At 36.3% G+C, this 16,810-nt stretch overlaps 2 protein-coding genes across 2 annotated transcripts in view; one reads left to right on the plus strand and one right to left on the minus strand.

Moving 5' to 3' along the window:
* LOC141343542 (uncharacterized) overlaps window positions 1-16,810 on the minus strand; it is a gene marked incomplete at its 5' end in the record, with an annotated part of 269,291 nt that overhangs the window by 206,261 nt on the left and 46,220 nt on the right. The window contains 1 exon segment of the mRNA XM_073848140.1: window positions 2,981-3,017. Coding sequence (XP_073704241.1) covers window positions 2,981-3,017 — 37 coding nt within the window.
* Window positions 29-1,873, plus strand: LOC141329529 (uncharacterized). Its single transcript, XM_073835471.1, has one exon. The coding sequence runs from the start codon at window positions 243-245 to the stop codon at window positions 1,188-1,190; it is 948 nt and encodes a 315-aa protein (XP_073691572.1). The 5' UTR covers window positions 29-242; the 3' UTR covers window positions 1,191-1,873.

A 16,810-nucleotide genomic window follows, 5' to 3' on the forward strand; every position in this document is an offset into this window, starting at 1 on the left:
ATCGTTTTCATTTTATGTTCACATTTCTCTGCTTTTTATGAGTTAATGAAAATGAACCAATTTTACTTTTTTTTTTGATTGAAGAGATTGACGAGAATGAAGAACTGAGTGAAGCTGAGGAGCAAAGTCATGTCAAATCTGGAGAAAAACCATTGAATTTAAAGAAAAAAAGAGCCAAAAAATTGTTCACCTGCACTCAGTGTGGAAAGAGTTACACGCTCAAATCAAGTCTTGAGTGTCACATGAGGATTCACACTGGAGAGAATCCGTACAAGTGTTCACACTGCGACAAAAGATTCAGTCAGTCATCACATCTGAAAATGCATGAGAGGATTCACACTGGAGAGAAACCGTTCAAGTGTTCACACTGCGACAAAAGATTCAATCAGTCATCACATCTGAAAATGCATGAGAGTATTCACACTGGAGAGAAACCGTTCACATGTGATCAGTGCGGAACTAGTTTCAGACTAAAATGTCTACTTGCAGTACACATGATAGTTCATACTGGAGAGAAACTATTTGCTTGTAATCAGTGCGGGAAGAGTTTCAAACATTTATCACATCTTAATAAACACATAAAAAATATTCACACTAGAGAGAAACTGTATGAATGTGATCAATGTGGGATAAGTTTCACAAAATTAGGACATCTTAATGAACACATAAATGTTCACACTAGAGAGAAACTGTATGCATGTGATCAATGCGACAAAGTGTTTTTCAGAGCTCCATATCTGAAGCAGCACATGAGAGTTCATACAAAAGAGAAACCATATCCATGTCATTTGTGTGGAAAGAGTTTCTCATGTCTGCAACATTTGAAAGTACATCAAAAAATACACACTGGTGTGAAAGACTACATGTGCTTTGAGTGTGAAAAGACTTTTACTACAGCGAGCAGTTTAAAAAAGCATGAGAGGATCCACACTGGAGAAAAACCTTACAAGTGTTCACACTGTGACAAGAGATTCATTAGTTCAGGAGAGCTGAAAAAACATGAGAGGATCCACACTGGAGAGAAACCTTACAAGTGTTCACACTGTGACAAGAGATTCGTTCAGTCAGCAAACCTGAAAAAACACGAGAGGATCCACACTGGAGAGAAACCGTATCACTGCACTGAATGTGGGAAGTGTTTCAAAGGTTCATCTGCTCTACACAGACATACTAAAAACACTCACAGTTAGCAGATCATCTTCAGATCCAGTAGTTTCATTATAACGCCACGTCCTCACCAAATGTGACACAATAATGCATCAAGCAATAAAATATTATCTGGATAAATCTGTCCTAACCAGTTTTCACAGTCAATAAAGTTAAACTTAATCTAAGATTCAAATCAACTCAAAGATGTAGTTCCTCCCCAAACATCAATGTCAAATGGTTTATTCTTGATATATATTATTTTGCTCCATCATATGAATTATATCATTGCTTTTCTTATTAGTATTATATCCTCTAGCTTGTAGTTTACTTACTTTTTCGTGAAGGAAAGTAGAAGCTTTTTACCAACTCTTCTTGTTCAGAAAGCTGTAGAAGAAACTGTACCACTGTTAAGGGAGACTAAGAATTAATTTCAGTAGTGTTTTTCATTCTTAAAAGTATTGTTAAAATGAAGACTATCTGAAAGAACATCAGAAAATACACACTGGTGTTAGAGATTACATGTGCTTTGAGACTTTTACTACAGCTAACAATTTAAAACTGCATGAGAGGATTCACTCTGGAGAGAATGGGCCCTTTTTGTAAAGAAGAAAATAACCTGACCTATGAGCAGGATCATAAAAATAGTAACTTTTATTGTCTGCTAATTGCATTTGTGTATGGAAAATGTTTGCTTTTTGGTTTTTAAAATATCTCAATAAAGCTTTTGAATGAATCGAATTTTATTGTCATTGTATTTTTCTGCATCCAAACAAACTATAGGAGCACTGCTCCTGACTGGTGTTAGAAAACAAACATACAGTATAATAAACCACAGATAATAAATTAGACTTTAGGCTGTACAGTATAATTATAAAAGTGTATATAAGTGACTGAATCATAAAATTGACCAATCTGTAAGCCCCTCAATTTGATAATTTCCGAAGAATATAATTACAATGTATGTACATAACCAAATCCCACCACACATGTACTACCGTTACAACAATAGAAAACCACAATGCAGCCAAATTATGAAAAATATAAACGATTAATTAATTGGTTCAGGTTAGTCTCTTAGTTCCTTCACCTTCTCGGCTGGGATCGTTCAGATGACTTTGAAGCTGCATTTTGGATGTCCAAACTCACAAGCACCATAGAAGTCCACTATGGAAATTTAGAAAAGTATGTATTAAAGAGCACCAAATTGGTGATTATTGCTTGAATCTCCCAATGAAATCGACAGAATTTGACAATTGATTCATTGCGATTTATTGGATGGGAGGCGCACTATGTAGGCTACTGTTCATTAACAGAAAGACTGGGATTTACAAATTGATATTGGTCTTAAAAATGAGAATATATTAAAATAGCTGTCACTGCGGGCAACGCTATAACCAGGGTTTGAAAATTAGTGAGGTCCGAAGTAAGGTGTTAAGGATTGTGCTACAATAACACCCACATAAGGTCTGTTACTATGGTAAATTTGCATGTTTAATTGAAGAGTGCGCACAACAAGAACAGTGACTGACAGGACCGGAAAGTTTTTTTTTTTTTTTTTAGGTGAGGGAATCTTTATTTTATAGCAAGTTATAAAAATAACATTAGAATAATGACACTGACATAAAACTTGACAACATCTCATTTGACCGTAGATACTGAATGAGGAAAAAGCGTTTTTCTCAGGTACTGATAGAAGAGTCAACCGCTTTCACGCACGTCTTTCAAAATAATAGTCTAGCGTCAGAAAAACAGAATTACATTTGTTGTTTCTTTGACTGCACGCTCCGTGACCCACTCAAAACGTTTTTGCGACCCACAAGTTGAGAAACACTGCTTTAATTGTTTTTTTGTTTTTTTTTTGTTGATGACTTAAGGTTAACTAAAGAGCATAAGACGTCTTCCTGCTGGCCAGTAACATTATTTGGCATAGTAGCCTAGCTATTTCATTCTGTAACAAACTGATTTGTAATATGCTATTGATTTTGATAGTGTTAAACACTACTTTCATATATTAACGATGACCACTGCGTTTGTTTTACCGATTGTGGTGTAATTTAGTTACAGATTGTCTATAAACTTTTTTTATGAATGTACAATGTTGCCAGAGATTGCTACGAAAAACCAGCAATTAGAAAAAGAAAGAAAAAGATTAAAAAAAAAAGATTTGTAAATATGATTAATATATCACTAACACTAACTCATCCTAAAGTGTCACACTAAACTGTAAAAACGAGTTAAAAAAGTATAAAAGGTGGATCTGGAGACAAATGGAGGCTTCAGCCGCGTCGCGCTCTCAAGCCCCGGTCATTGCGCTAGCTTCTCGCAGAACCGTGAATTGCAAACACTCATGTGATATGAGGTGGTTTAAACGGCTAAAAAATCATTAAGAGAGCTTGACATTTAATTTTTTAATATAAAAAATGACCGAGGTCCGGACCTCGGTTACCTCAAAGCTGACTACGGCCTTTAATAGGAAAGAAAAGAAAATAATGATAAAATAGTACAGAGATGCTTTTTTAAGTGACTGCGGGGTGTGCTGAACATTAAAATGTTAGGCAGTCTCATCTGTACTCTTCACACAGTCTAGAAGATATTTATACTGCAGATACCATATAAACTATATTATGTGCACACTGAAAAATAAGATTGTATGGCCAGCCTATGCACTGTAAAAAGTTTTTTTTTTTTGATCTTGTAAATAATGGAAACATTTAGGTATGTTTTACAAACAAGTAGGACTACTATTTTGTCTTTTTACTTAAAAATGGCACGTTTAACTCAGTACATTACTTGCAGTTTCTTTGACTTATATTGTTCTAAAATATGTAAATTTAAATACAGTCTCCTAAGTAATATTAACTTAGTGTACGCCATCTATTCAAATCACACCAAAAAAATGAACAAGTAGTAAAATGTACTTCAGCAAGATAATTGATGCTCATGCATCTTTGGCTCCGAGTCCGAAGTGACGCGCACAGAGGAAAGGAAGAGAGACTTCACGACGGCTAATGTGCATTTTACCACGGTAAGTTATTAATATGCTCATTAATTAATTGAAGTATGTTTCCAGAAAAGGGTAAACTTATTAAGCTATCTGCAGTCCCAGTGGTTTGTGCCTACCGTTTCTTTTTTCTTTTAGTTACGGATGCTAGAAGTGTTCATGTTAACAATGTTAACAGATTTTTGGATAACGTTAAAATTTAATCTTAGTTTTGTTTTGTTAAACACACGGATATCAGAGTTAAATCATTACTAAATGAAGCTATTAATGAAGTTGACAAAGTTTGTGATTTGCACCACCAAAAACAATTGTCTTTACGTTTTATATATGACCTTAATCTTGTCAGACGATTATTGTAAAAATGAGTTTTAACATCCGTGCAAACTTAGCTCGAGGCTCATTGCCCTGTCGTGTTCTAGCATTCTGTCCCAGAAAAGTTCGAGCTGCCAAAATGTAATAATCGTCCTGTTTTTCGCTTATTATTAATCACACAGGATTTACCTTAGTTTTTAAAATGCACTTGTAAAAGGTAAATATTACCTTGAACTTCATTTATATTGTTCACCTACACTATCAGGTATAGCTATATATAAAAATCGACAAGGTGACCATACTGCACACTTTAGCAATTACACAAGTCTGAATTCTTGTTTAAATAAATCTTAATTACTTAACAATCAACCTTATATAAATTGTCAAGCCTGTTTTTTATTTCATGATGTTCTTTTTTACTGACCAACATCCACTCTATATCTTTATTAGCATCACTAAATGTTTCTATCTACTGTAATAATTGAGTCTCATTTTTGTGTTCAATGTAAAAGTATAACTTAACATCATACAGTTACTACTGAAGAAGCTGCATATTGGGTTTAAATATGCAGAAAATACTAAAAATAATGAAGTCATTGAGGAAAATTGAAAAAAATATAAAAAATGATATTGATAAATATTAAATCAGATAACTAGGATTATCCTGTAAAAAAAAAAAGCATTTATAGGCATTACTTTAAAAAAAAAGTAAATATATAAACAAACAGTCAATACAGTTTACTGTGAAATCCCAAATTTACTTGAGATTTTCTAATTACAGCAACAGTTCCTTGTGTTTACTTGGGAATTCTATTGAATTACTCACATTTTCAACTTTTTTTTTAAGTAAATCTTACTCCAAATTTTTTCAGTGTAGTGGAAAACAGGTGGTGATGTGGTGTTCAGACTCGGCTTCCATGAACAAATGTGAGGATGTGAGGTTGATTTTTTATGATTTTGTGAGAAGAATATGTTTAATACTAGCAGATGATTAAGATTGTTTAACATGGTAATGATTTTTTTAATGGGTAAAATTCTTAAGGTCGAATTTTGCATGCTTATGTGAAAGACATTTGTGTAATGTATGTTGGAGATAGTGGAAAACAACAGGTGGTAATGTGGTGTTCAGACTCCTCTGTAAGGGGGCCTCCGGGGCTGTGTAGGGAGCGACTGAAAGATTGAGGAATCTCCGGCGCCTTAGGGTGACCTGTGGGATCATGAGGGGGTCTAAAATATAGGCAGAGGATGTCTGAAGGGATGATCTATAGAGATGTTTTTCTGTACTTGTATGAAAGCACCAGCTGTTTTTAGTTTGTAACCTTGAGTGTGCAAAGAGATATAAAGCAGAGCAAAACCCTCCCTCCTTTGTAACATTATTCAGCAGGGCACTGACTGTGACTGTGAACCTTTCTTGCAAGAAATAAACCTTTAAATGCGATCGTTCAATTTGTCTTTATTGACGGAGAGTCTCCAGCAATATTTTGAACCGACAATTTGGCTTCAGAAGCGTGATTCCTTGGATGTGTCTTCTGACCTGACAGTGGAACGGTGACCGTACATCCTGAACAATAGATGTTCAGCCCTAACCCCAGCTAGGATTCAGGGAGACAGGGACCGCTCCGCCGAAGGCCGGAGGAGGCACCACTGGAATCGACAAACGAATCAACCCTCCATTGAGACTCTGGGTATGAGACAAATTGATTTTTTTTTATTTGGGGAAAAAATGTCAATCAGTAAATTAGGCAAAAGGGGACTTAACCATACTGATGACTGACAAAAGGTTACACTGACGGCAACTGAGAGATCTTGAAAGAGAAACTAAGGTTGTAGCAGTAGGTGTATTGATCGTGACCGCACAGCAAGAAGCTGCGAGGTTAGACCAGGAGTGTGGGAACTTTGACCCATCCAGTCTTGGGAGAAAGGTTGGACCTGTCAGAGACGTCTGGCAGGGAATTTAGGTGCCTAAAGCGGTCAGGAACGGTCAGTATGGGGAAGTCCCAAAGCAAATTCGGGAAATATGACACGCCGACATTTAGCCAGATGAGAAAAATGGCTGGTGAAAAGTGTATGCTTGACATAGAGAAATTGATCAAATATCACGAGTTTCCGAGGGAGGGAACCTTGAGTGTCGCGAAGCTGAAAGCGGTAAGAAAGTCAGTAAAAGAAGGCAGCGAGGTGCTGAGAAGGTGTTGTACAAAGCATGTGTGTAAGGAATGTGAAGCAACGGTGGATTGTTGGCTTAGGGAGGCAGAGAGGAGAGAGGGAAAGGCTTTGCAGAAAGCTGTGGCACGCAGCAAAGCAAAGACTGGAGGAACGCAGACAGTAATGGAGGATAACGGGAAAAAGATTAATGAAATGTTGAAGGAATTAAATGTTTGTGAAGACAAGATCAGGGAGATGAAAGAGGGAAAAACACTTGCACCGATCACAAGTACTAATCTGTCTGATGTCTCTGTTTCTGTACCACCGCCGTACAATCACTACCCCATGGCTGAGTTGCAAGCCCTGAACGCTGATCCCGACCTCGACTGCTCCCCTCCGAGAAGACCGACAGCACCGCCAGAAGCAGCAGCAGCGTGGGCGACACAGCTAATGGCACCGCCGGTAAGATTAACCGTGACGCAACCAAAGTCACTGATACTGCAGAAAAAGAGAGCTGTAGAAAATCGGCTGAGTGAGGAGGAAGAAGACTACGATGCCGTGACCGAAACTCCTCTGGACGACAACAAAGATGAGGAAGAAGAAAGGCTGATGATGTGCAGAACCCCACAAGTAGAGAGGAAAATACCACAGACGAAACAGACGGTAAAGCGAGAAGAGAGAAACGTGACACCACTGAAGATCGAGGTCTCGGGGCCGGACAGTCCTATGATGGTCTTCAGACCGTGGACTGTGCTAGAAGCAAAGGAATCTATGGCTCATCTGCCAGATGTGAGTGAAGGGGGCGACAAGCTGAGTACAGAACTGATGAAGTTTTGTGAGGAGTTCAGCCCGACGATGGCAGAACTGAGGAGACTTTTGCTGTCAAAGCTGGGGCCGTCGAACTGGTATAAGATCAGTGGCAGAATGCCAGCGGACAGCCACAGGAGAAGACACAGTGACTGGGACGATGACAGCAACTATGCTTACCGAAGAGCCGTGGACACGGTGGCTGACGTGATTAAAGAGACATTTCCAACGCGAGTCGACATGTCAAAAGTCAGCAGATGCCAGCAGGAGAAAGATGAGAAGGTTGACGACTATTTCTGCCGCCTGCACGACGTGTTCAATAAATTCTCAGGGCTGACAGAACCAGCTGACAGAGGACAAGAGCCCGGCACGTGGGAAAGTCATCTGAGAAATGTTTTCCTGGATGGACTGAGACCAGAGATCGCAGAGAAAGTGAAAACGTCCTGCATCGAGTGGAGAGAGGGAAGGCTGGCCGCAGTGTTGATTCACGCCCGGCATGCCGACACACTGCTGAGAGAAAAGCGTGAGAAGAAACAGGCCAAGAGTGAGAGAGATTTACAGCTGAGTTTGTCGAAAATAGCAACGGGTGCAGTGAGATATGAACCGGGAAGAAAGAAGCAAAAAAGCGGGGGCAGAGGAAGAAGTGAAAAAGGCCAAGCGAAGAACGAGAAGAATACGCGCAAATGGAGCTGCTGGATATGCAAAACCAACGACCATGAAAGCAGAGACTGCTTTAAGTGCGGTGTGTGCAAGAAAGATGGACATTGGGCCAAACACTGTCCGGAGGTGAAGAAGGAGGACAGGTCGGATTGAAGCGAGGAGGAGGGAGAGCAGCCGAGGAACGGAGAGGAAGGCGAGCGGCCAGAAGTAAAGGCAAGTGAACATAAATTAACCACACACGCATACACATACACATACACTGATATTCTGACTGCTCTCCGCAATGAAGAAAAAGCTTGCTTTTCCGTGTCTATGTCTGAGATGAATGATGATACTGTTGAAAAACACTATTTGCTATGTATAAGTGTGAGGCGTTTAAAGAAATGCCAAAATATCTGCTGATAGTTCAGGGAAAAACAGTTGATTTCTTTTCCGATTCAGATCAACCGTGTGATCATGTGATGCCATGTAAGTCAGAGCTAACAGATCATGTTTCTGAATCTCTCTGTGCATCAGGGTGTACAATGTTTGAAAGATTTAGAGAACCTTCAGGGAAGAGTGCTGAAACACGCATTCTTGTTTTGAAAAACTTGTCCGGTACCCATTTTGGGACGAGATCTGATGTGCAAACTGAATTTGAGGCTCATTGCTGACTCCTCGGGTGTCAGGGTGTTTAATACTTGTATTAAATAATGTATAAATCATTAAATCAGTTTTTTTTTTCCCCACATCAACCACTTAATTAGGCTTCTACTGCATTTACATTACTTATAACAGTAAGCTCACATTTATAAAATTCGTGAACAAAATCATGAGCTCCTTTTTAACAGTAAACTCATATTTTTGTCTGTAAGCCCACATTGTCATACTTTTAAGACATATGTACAACAAAATAGCTCATTTTTAACAGTAAGCTCACATTTCCAGAAAGACATGAACAACAGCATCATGAGCTCACATTTAAAGTACATTCACATTTTTTAACAGTAAACTCCTATTTTTGACTGTAAACATTTAATATAACATTTTTAAACAAAACAGCTCATTTTTAATAGTAAGCTTACATTTTTTAAAAACATGAACAACAACATACGCATTTTTTTAACAGTTAACTGTTTTTAAATGTAAACCTATTATTATTATTATTATTTTTTTTTTCACATTTTTACAAGACACATTTGAGATATACCAGTTCCTTGGAGTGTGTGTTATACAAAAAAAAAAAAAAAAAGGTGTTTCTTCTCTGTTGGTGAAAGTCTTACTGACTGTTAACAACATGTTTTTAATTTCCAATGTAAAGGTCATTTTCATTTTTTTTTCTCAGCTGATAGGAAAAGCACAAAAACTGTAACATATAAATTTGTTCAAACTGAAAGCACATTGATTCAGGAAGGTCACTTAGATTGTCCATCACCACTTTTCCGAGAGTTGAGAGGCTGAAGAGTAGAAGATGATGAAGAATGAAGATGGGAATCTTCAACTATTACAATCCCCACTGACAACAGCAAGATTTTTTGCTGTGATCATCAGACATCTATTAAAGATGAAAAACATTATCAAATTAAAGTTAACTTAATCTTAAGGAAAAGTTCACCCAAAAATGCAAATTCTGTCATTACCCACTCTCATGTCATTCCACACCCCTAACACCTTTGTTCTTCTTACAAACAAAAATTAAGATATTTTTTTAAAGAAACCCAAGAGATTTCTGTTTCTCCAGAGATCCTATGTAACATTTTCAAGGTCTAGAAAAAAAAAAAAAAATCCATGTGACTTCAGTGGTTTAAACTCAATTTTATGAAGCAGTGCGAGTGTTTAGTGCAAAAAAAAAAAATGTAATTTACCAATTACAAAATAAAATTATTCAAGGCCTGTTCACATTTCAGATCTTGCGTGAACACAAAACACATGCACTGTGATGCTCTCGTGAACATGCATTGGGGATCTGTATTTTTAATTGTTTTTATAGTTTGTTTCATGCAAACCTAAGCATGTACGTTGTTTAATAAAATTGAGGTTAAATCACTGGAACCACATGTCTTTCTTACCTTTTCTTGTCCCTCTATGGAGAAATGGAAAACTCTTGAAAATTATTTTAAAAATCTTCATTTGTGTTCCAAAGAGGAACGGAAGTCTTACGAATATGGAATGACACGAGGGTAACTACTGACAAAATTCAAATTCTTGAGTGAAATAACCCTTTAGATTCAAATTTATATGAGTGTGAGTGATCTAATGTGTGCTTGTCTTTTTGACATTATTTTCCACATGGAATACTTACCAAACATGTCTTGAAGAAATCTCCAAACATCTCCAAACACAAGAGGTAGACCTTGGAGCACAAGAGTTCGGTCCTCAGTCGGTTCTGACAGCTTATGTGTGAAAACAAAAAAAGCAATTATATCAAATCTAACCACTGGCTATTACTACTTTGTTTGTATGAAATTCATAACAGCATTTAAATCAGGGGTGTCAATTCTTGGAGGGACAGAGCCCTGCAGAGTTTAGATGCAATCCTAATTAAACACACCTGATCCAACTAAGTGTTACAACATTTTTGCACATCTTTCCCGACAGTAAAAAGTCAACAAATCGCTCACAGGGATATGTAAAACAGACACAGCTCTGCTAATGGTAACTTGAATAAAAACAAAATGCAGATAGGATTGAATACATTTTATAAAATCTATTAAAAACGAATAATTAATATTATGCACCAAGAACACATTACATGAACAGACTTATTCATTAAAAATATAGGCCTATCTCTGCAAATGTGTCACAATTTCGTTAATTTTTAGCTTTGCATTGTTCTCCTCATAAAACCTTTAGTAAACCTGCATTAATAGCCACACGGATGCAATATACTGTTACACACGTATTTTCATTCTCAACTGTTTATGACCATTTAAGACATAACTGACAAGGGTTTACGTGAATAATCACCAAGCGCCTCTGATTACAGGTGAAAGCTGCTCTTGGAAAGGTTGCTTGCACAACATCAAACACGGTGGTATGAAACCTGAGGAGAAAGCAAAAAGTCGCTGGGGCCGTTCAAGGTGTTCCTAAGAAGGTAGCTGAAGGAGCCACGTGGATTCCTGCCCAATCACTGTAGATAGGATCTACATCCTAGGAGGAGGAGCGGATTGAGTCAATTGATTTGAGGCAGATGTCTACAAATGCCAGAGTCCGGTTTGAACAACAAGTGCTTGCATCAGTGCAAGAGCAAGGGTGACTGGAAAACAGTATGCAAGCAGCCTGTGTACAAGTTAAAGCCTATTGTTTGATTTCAAGACTAACATTATTACTCACATGAGAATGGCCATAAAAGAGCCTGAACAAGAAAACAATTCATGATTTGAATGGTTAGCAAATCTGTGTGGAAATTGGGGACACTTGACTGTGTTGTGTCTATAATGTATTATCAGCATGTTTCCAGCTCAGTACAGAGACTGGTGAAAACTAGTGTATTACATGAAATGGTTAAGATGACTGTGTATTAACCCTCATGTGGTGTTCATGTCATTTTTGACTGGAGAAGATTTTCTTTTTCCTGAAAATACTAGTTAATGTTATCGCATTGAACTGAAACTTAGTGACTTGTTCACAGAGACTATAACAACTTGTCCACATTTTTTATTTATTTATTTTTTACTTTTTTGTGTTGTTTTTTTCACCTTGTTACACATATGGTGTTCCCGGTTAAAAATGACAGGCCTACACAAAATAGCTTATAAATCCCTCGTTATGCTATATTATCCCCAAAAATTGGATTCAATCTTTTTATCAACTTGTTTTCTTTCAATTAAGACTGGTTTTGTATTCAATTTTCAAACAGTTTAATTGTAGGAGTCATTTATCCGAGCTTATGCACCTCAGTTTTTGAGTGAAAAAAGCATTATTTGTTAATAATTTTGCCAATATTGAGAAAAATATGAAAATAAATTGCACTGTTGATCACACTAGTCTACTTTAATGTTTAACAAGGAAATTTCTTTTGAAATGCTTTTATTTTGTACAAAATTGTACAAAATTAGATGCCTACTCTCAGATAAATGAGGCCCACAATTAATTAGATGCAAATAGAAATATAAAACCAGTCCTAATTGACAGAAAACAAGCTGACAAAAAGATTGAATCCAAGATTGGGTGAAAATGTGGTTAAATGAGTGATTTATAAGCTATTTTTTATAGGCCTATCATTTTTGACCGGGAACACCATAGGTGTAATAGGATTTTGAACACCACATGAGGGTTATAATAACATGTCTTTTAGCATGTGTGAGAATGAGTAAAGGGTTGAAGAAGATATAATCAGCAGTGGAAGTTGCAATGAAATGTGTTAAGTGACTAAATGAGACAATGCTTAGTGTTTAAAACATGGGGAACTTAATTTAATAATGAGCACATTTTAATCTACATCTATGTGTATATTCTGTTCTGATTGCAAATAGCCTATATCCACAGAAACAGCGTTAACATTTTCTTTCTCTTATTTTACAAATTTAAGCATTTGGAATAATTATTAATAAGCAACATCTCTATTTGGTATCTGTGAGGTGACTGAGACCCATGTCAGGAATTCGTTTAGCCCGGCTTCCAGAGAACAAATGTGAGGATGTGAGGTTGATTTTTTATGATTTTGTGAGAAGAATATGTTTAATACTAGCAGATGATTAAGATTGTTTAACATGGTAATTATTTTTTTAATGGGTAAAATTCTTAAGGTCGACTTTTGCATGCTTATGTGAAAGACATTTGTGTAATGTATGTTGGAGATAGTGGAAAACAACAGGTGGTAATGTGGTGTTCAGACTCCTCTGTAAGGGTCCTCCGGGGCTGTGTAGGGAGCGACTGAAGGATTGAGGACTCTCCGGCGCCTTAGGGTGACCTGTGGGGTCATGAGGGGGTCTAAAATATAGGCAGAGGATGTCTAAAGGGATGATCTACAGAGATGTTTTTCTGTCTTTCTATCCTTCAATGAAAACACCAGCTGTTTTCAGTTTGTAACCTTGAGTGTGCAAAGAGATATAAAGCGGAGGAAAACCCTCCCTCCTTTGTCACATTATTCAGCAGGGCACTGACTGTGAATGTGAACATTTCTTGCAAGAAATAAACCTTTAAATAGCACTTGCTCGATTTGTCTTTATTGACGGAGAGTCTCCAGCAATATTTTGCACCCACACCCCATTGGCAGATTATTTTGCTTGTTTTAAGCAAAAACTCACCTCATTTTGACTTGTTTTGACTAAAAACAAGACAATAATTTTTACTTGTCTAGAAAATCCTTCCTGATTCAATAATGTTTAGATATTTTGGCTGGAAACAAGTCAAAAAATCTAAGAAAAGTATTTTTTGCAGTATACTTACATTTTTAGAGAGTAACTCAATATTGTAATGCACTACTTTTAAAAGTAATTTTCTCCAACACTGGTTATAAGGACCACAATATTGACTACATTTCTCAGTATAGTTTACAAAATTTAGATTTTTTTTCAGCAATAAACAGTAAACAATAAAACGTATATAGATTGTTTTTCTTAAGGCCCTCCAAGGTATGTAAGAAGAGTTTCATACAAAGTGTGGGATCTACCAACTTGTACTTATATGTACAAATGTCTGTAAATATAAGTACAACTTTGAGCATGCTTACACAGAGAATCTAGTGGTGAAGTGGTGATACTACAAAAAGAAAGTGTCGCTGCATGTTTCCTCTGTTCTTTAATTGCAAATACTCTATGAATTATAGTTCAAGCTAGGCATTTGCATAATTGGTGTGAGTAGCAATAAAGACACACACCAAAAAGTATCTTTAATCAAGATGCACTTACTAGATAAGCAAAGATATTTAGTCTTGTTTGCTTAAAATAAGTAAAGTCCTCTTAAAACAAGATTTGTATTACTTTTTAAAATTGTACTTATTTTAGGCAAATGCACTTAAATGCACATTCTATGCAAGATAAGCCTTTTTTAAATTGAATTTTAATTTAATTCAATTTAATTTAATTTAATATAATCTAATTTTATTTTATTTTATTTTATTTTATTTTATTTTATTTTATTTTATTTTATTTTATTTTATTTTATTTTATTTTATTTTATTTTATTTTATTTTATTTCTTTGCCATGCAGTTGGGAAGTCATTTAAAATGTAGCTAGTGTCATAGCTGATCTTGCTTTGTTGGAAGAATCAGCAAACCATGCTGCGCAGAGAATGCATTTTCAAATCAGGCAATATACATTCACATGATTTATAAAGGGAGGTGTTGTCAGCATATATGGTTTATTGGAGGTGTTTCTGATTGCAAATGACTATGACTAACAAGAACAAGCATTGTGCTTAAAGGAGTAGTTCACTTTCAGAACAAAAATGTACAGATAATGCACTCACCCCCTTGTCATCCAAGATGTTCATGTCTTACTTTCTTCAGTCGTAATGATTTTTTTTTTTGATTTATAACTTTTTACAATAGAGCCCGAAATCTGCCCATATAAACAAAAAAATAAATAAATAAAATAAAGGAGTACTAAAAAAAAATTAATAAATAAATAAAACACTTAGGAATTCAAGAGGTCTGATACAATGTCAATAAAGTCCAACCAAAATTGTATTGTCTTTCTGGTGGCACCATGTATTTTGGCTGTAGTATATTCCAAGCGGGCGATGTCCAACAACTATGACATCCACATCAATCTAACTGGGGTTGATGGTTCCAACCACAGTTTAAAAATAACCTTTTTGGCAGCAGTTAAAGCAGCAGACAGAACCCTTTTTTGATCGACAGATAATGTCAGCAACGAATCACCCAAGAAAAGAAAAAGCAGTGGGTCCTTTTGGATCAGAATTTCTCAGAAGATTCGACAAGAAGTCCTGTACCAAGGACCAGAGCAAGGTAATTTGGGAAATGGTGTTTGTTTTTTGTTTTTTTGAGAAAAACATTTCAGGATTTTTCTCCTTACGGTATAGTGGACTTCTATGGTGCCCCAGAGTTGGAACTTCTAAAATGTAGCATTAAAGGGCTCTAAACGATCGCGGACGAGAAAAGAAGGGTCTTATCTAGCAAAGCAATCGTTTATTTTCTAAAAAAAAAAAAAAAAAAAAAAAAATTATATACTTATTTACTGAGATTAAAAAGTATGTAAGTTGTAAATGTTTTCTAGAAAATAAAAGATTGTTTCGTTAGATAAGACCCTTCTTCCTGGGCTGTGATCATTTAGAGCCCTTTAAAGCTATACATTTTAGAAGTTCCGACTCTGGGGCACCATAGAAGTCGATTATATGGAGAGAAATCCTGAAATGTTTTCCTCAAAACACCATTTCCTAACGACTGAAGAAAGAAAGACATGAACATCTTGGATGTCAAGGTGGTGAGTGCATTATCTGTACATTTTTGTTGAGTCTGTTGAGTCGAAGAATCGGGTACAAACGTTTGATACATAACTTTTATTTTTTACTTATTCTAAATTTCATTCAATATAGAAACTTTTCTATGCATTGTTGATAAATGAGGCCCAGGTTAATTAATGTGTTGAATGACTAATAATCAACTGCCATTCCGACTTCCCAAAGTTTGAAATATGTATAATTACTTTATAAAAAAAACATAAAGTTCATCATAATATTCTATAGCAGTTATTTTCTGCTATTACATCAAGGCTTACTTTTATTTCCTTTCACTTTATTACCCATTTTTGAAATATTTTGGTTTACTGAAAATGGAATTGAACTGTTTTTTTTTTTTTTGTTTTTTTTTTTTCCATTAATTTCAGAGCTGATGGAAGAGAATGAGAAGAGTGGAGAACTGAGTGGGGGAGAAACATCACCACAAACCTGGAGAAAAACCTTTGAGTCGGTCAAAAAATAAAAATACATTTTCAAAGACAAGAAGCCAAGAAATGTTTCACCTGCAGTCAGTGTGGAAAGAGTTTGACAAACATGGTCTTGAGTTTCACATGAGGATCCACACTGGAGAGAAACCATTCACATGTGATCAATGCGGGAAGAGATTCTCACAAAAAAACTTCTTATGAGGCACATGAGGATCCACAGAAAAGCCGCATGTATGCGATCAGTGTGGGAAGAGTTTCTTGCAACCAGGAAACCTTAAAGAACACACGAAAATCCACACAGGAAAGAAACCATTCATGTGTGATCAGTGTGAAAAACGTTTCACATCCAAATCTAATCTTACTGATCACATGAGGATCCACATTGGAGAGAAGCATGTGAACAGTGCAGTAAAACATTTTCTAGTGCTTCAAACCTGAACACCTGACAGTTCATACAAATGTGAAACTACATTCATGTTATTTGTGTGGAAAGGGTTTTTCGCGTCTAAAATATGTAAGCACATCAGAATATACATACTGGTGAAAAATAGTATATGTGCTTTGAGTGCATGAAGACTTTTACTTTTGCGAGCGATTTGAAACGGCACCAAAGGATCCACACTGGAGGGAAACCTTACAAGTGTTCACACTGTGACAGGAGATTCAATCGGTTAGATCGCCTAAAAAGACATGAGAAGATCCACGCATGTGATCAGTGAGGAAAGAGCTTCACTGTTAAAAGTCACCTGAAGATACACACAAGGAAAACTAGATCAACATCAACACTAGATCGCATTAAGTAGTTCATCTTCATGTGCTGACAAACAAAACCTCTTCTGTGTAATTTAGGCTGTTTTCACACAAAAATTGTCACAGCAGAGTCAAAAATAAAAATCATGCTGTCATAAT

Source organism: Garra rufa, chromosome 1, assembly GCF_049309525.1.
Source record: "Garra rufa chromosome 1, GarRuf1.0, whole genome shotgun sequence".
NCBI classification, from domain to species: Eukaryota; Metazoa; Chordata; class Actinopteri; order Cypriniformes; family Cyprinidae; genus Garra; species Garra rufa.

Bases quoted from the DNA above. Each gene is read 5' to 3' on its own strand.
- LOC141329529 (XM_073835471.1), top strand. From the start codon at position 243: ATGAGGATTCACACTGGAGAGAATCCGTACAAGTGTTCACACTGCGAC.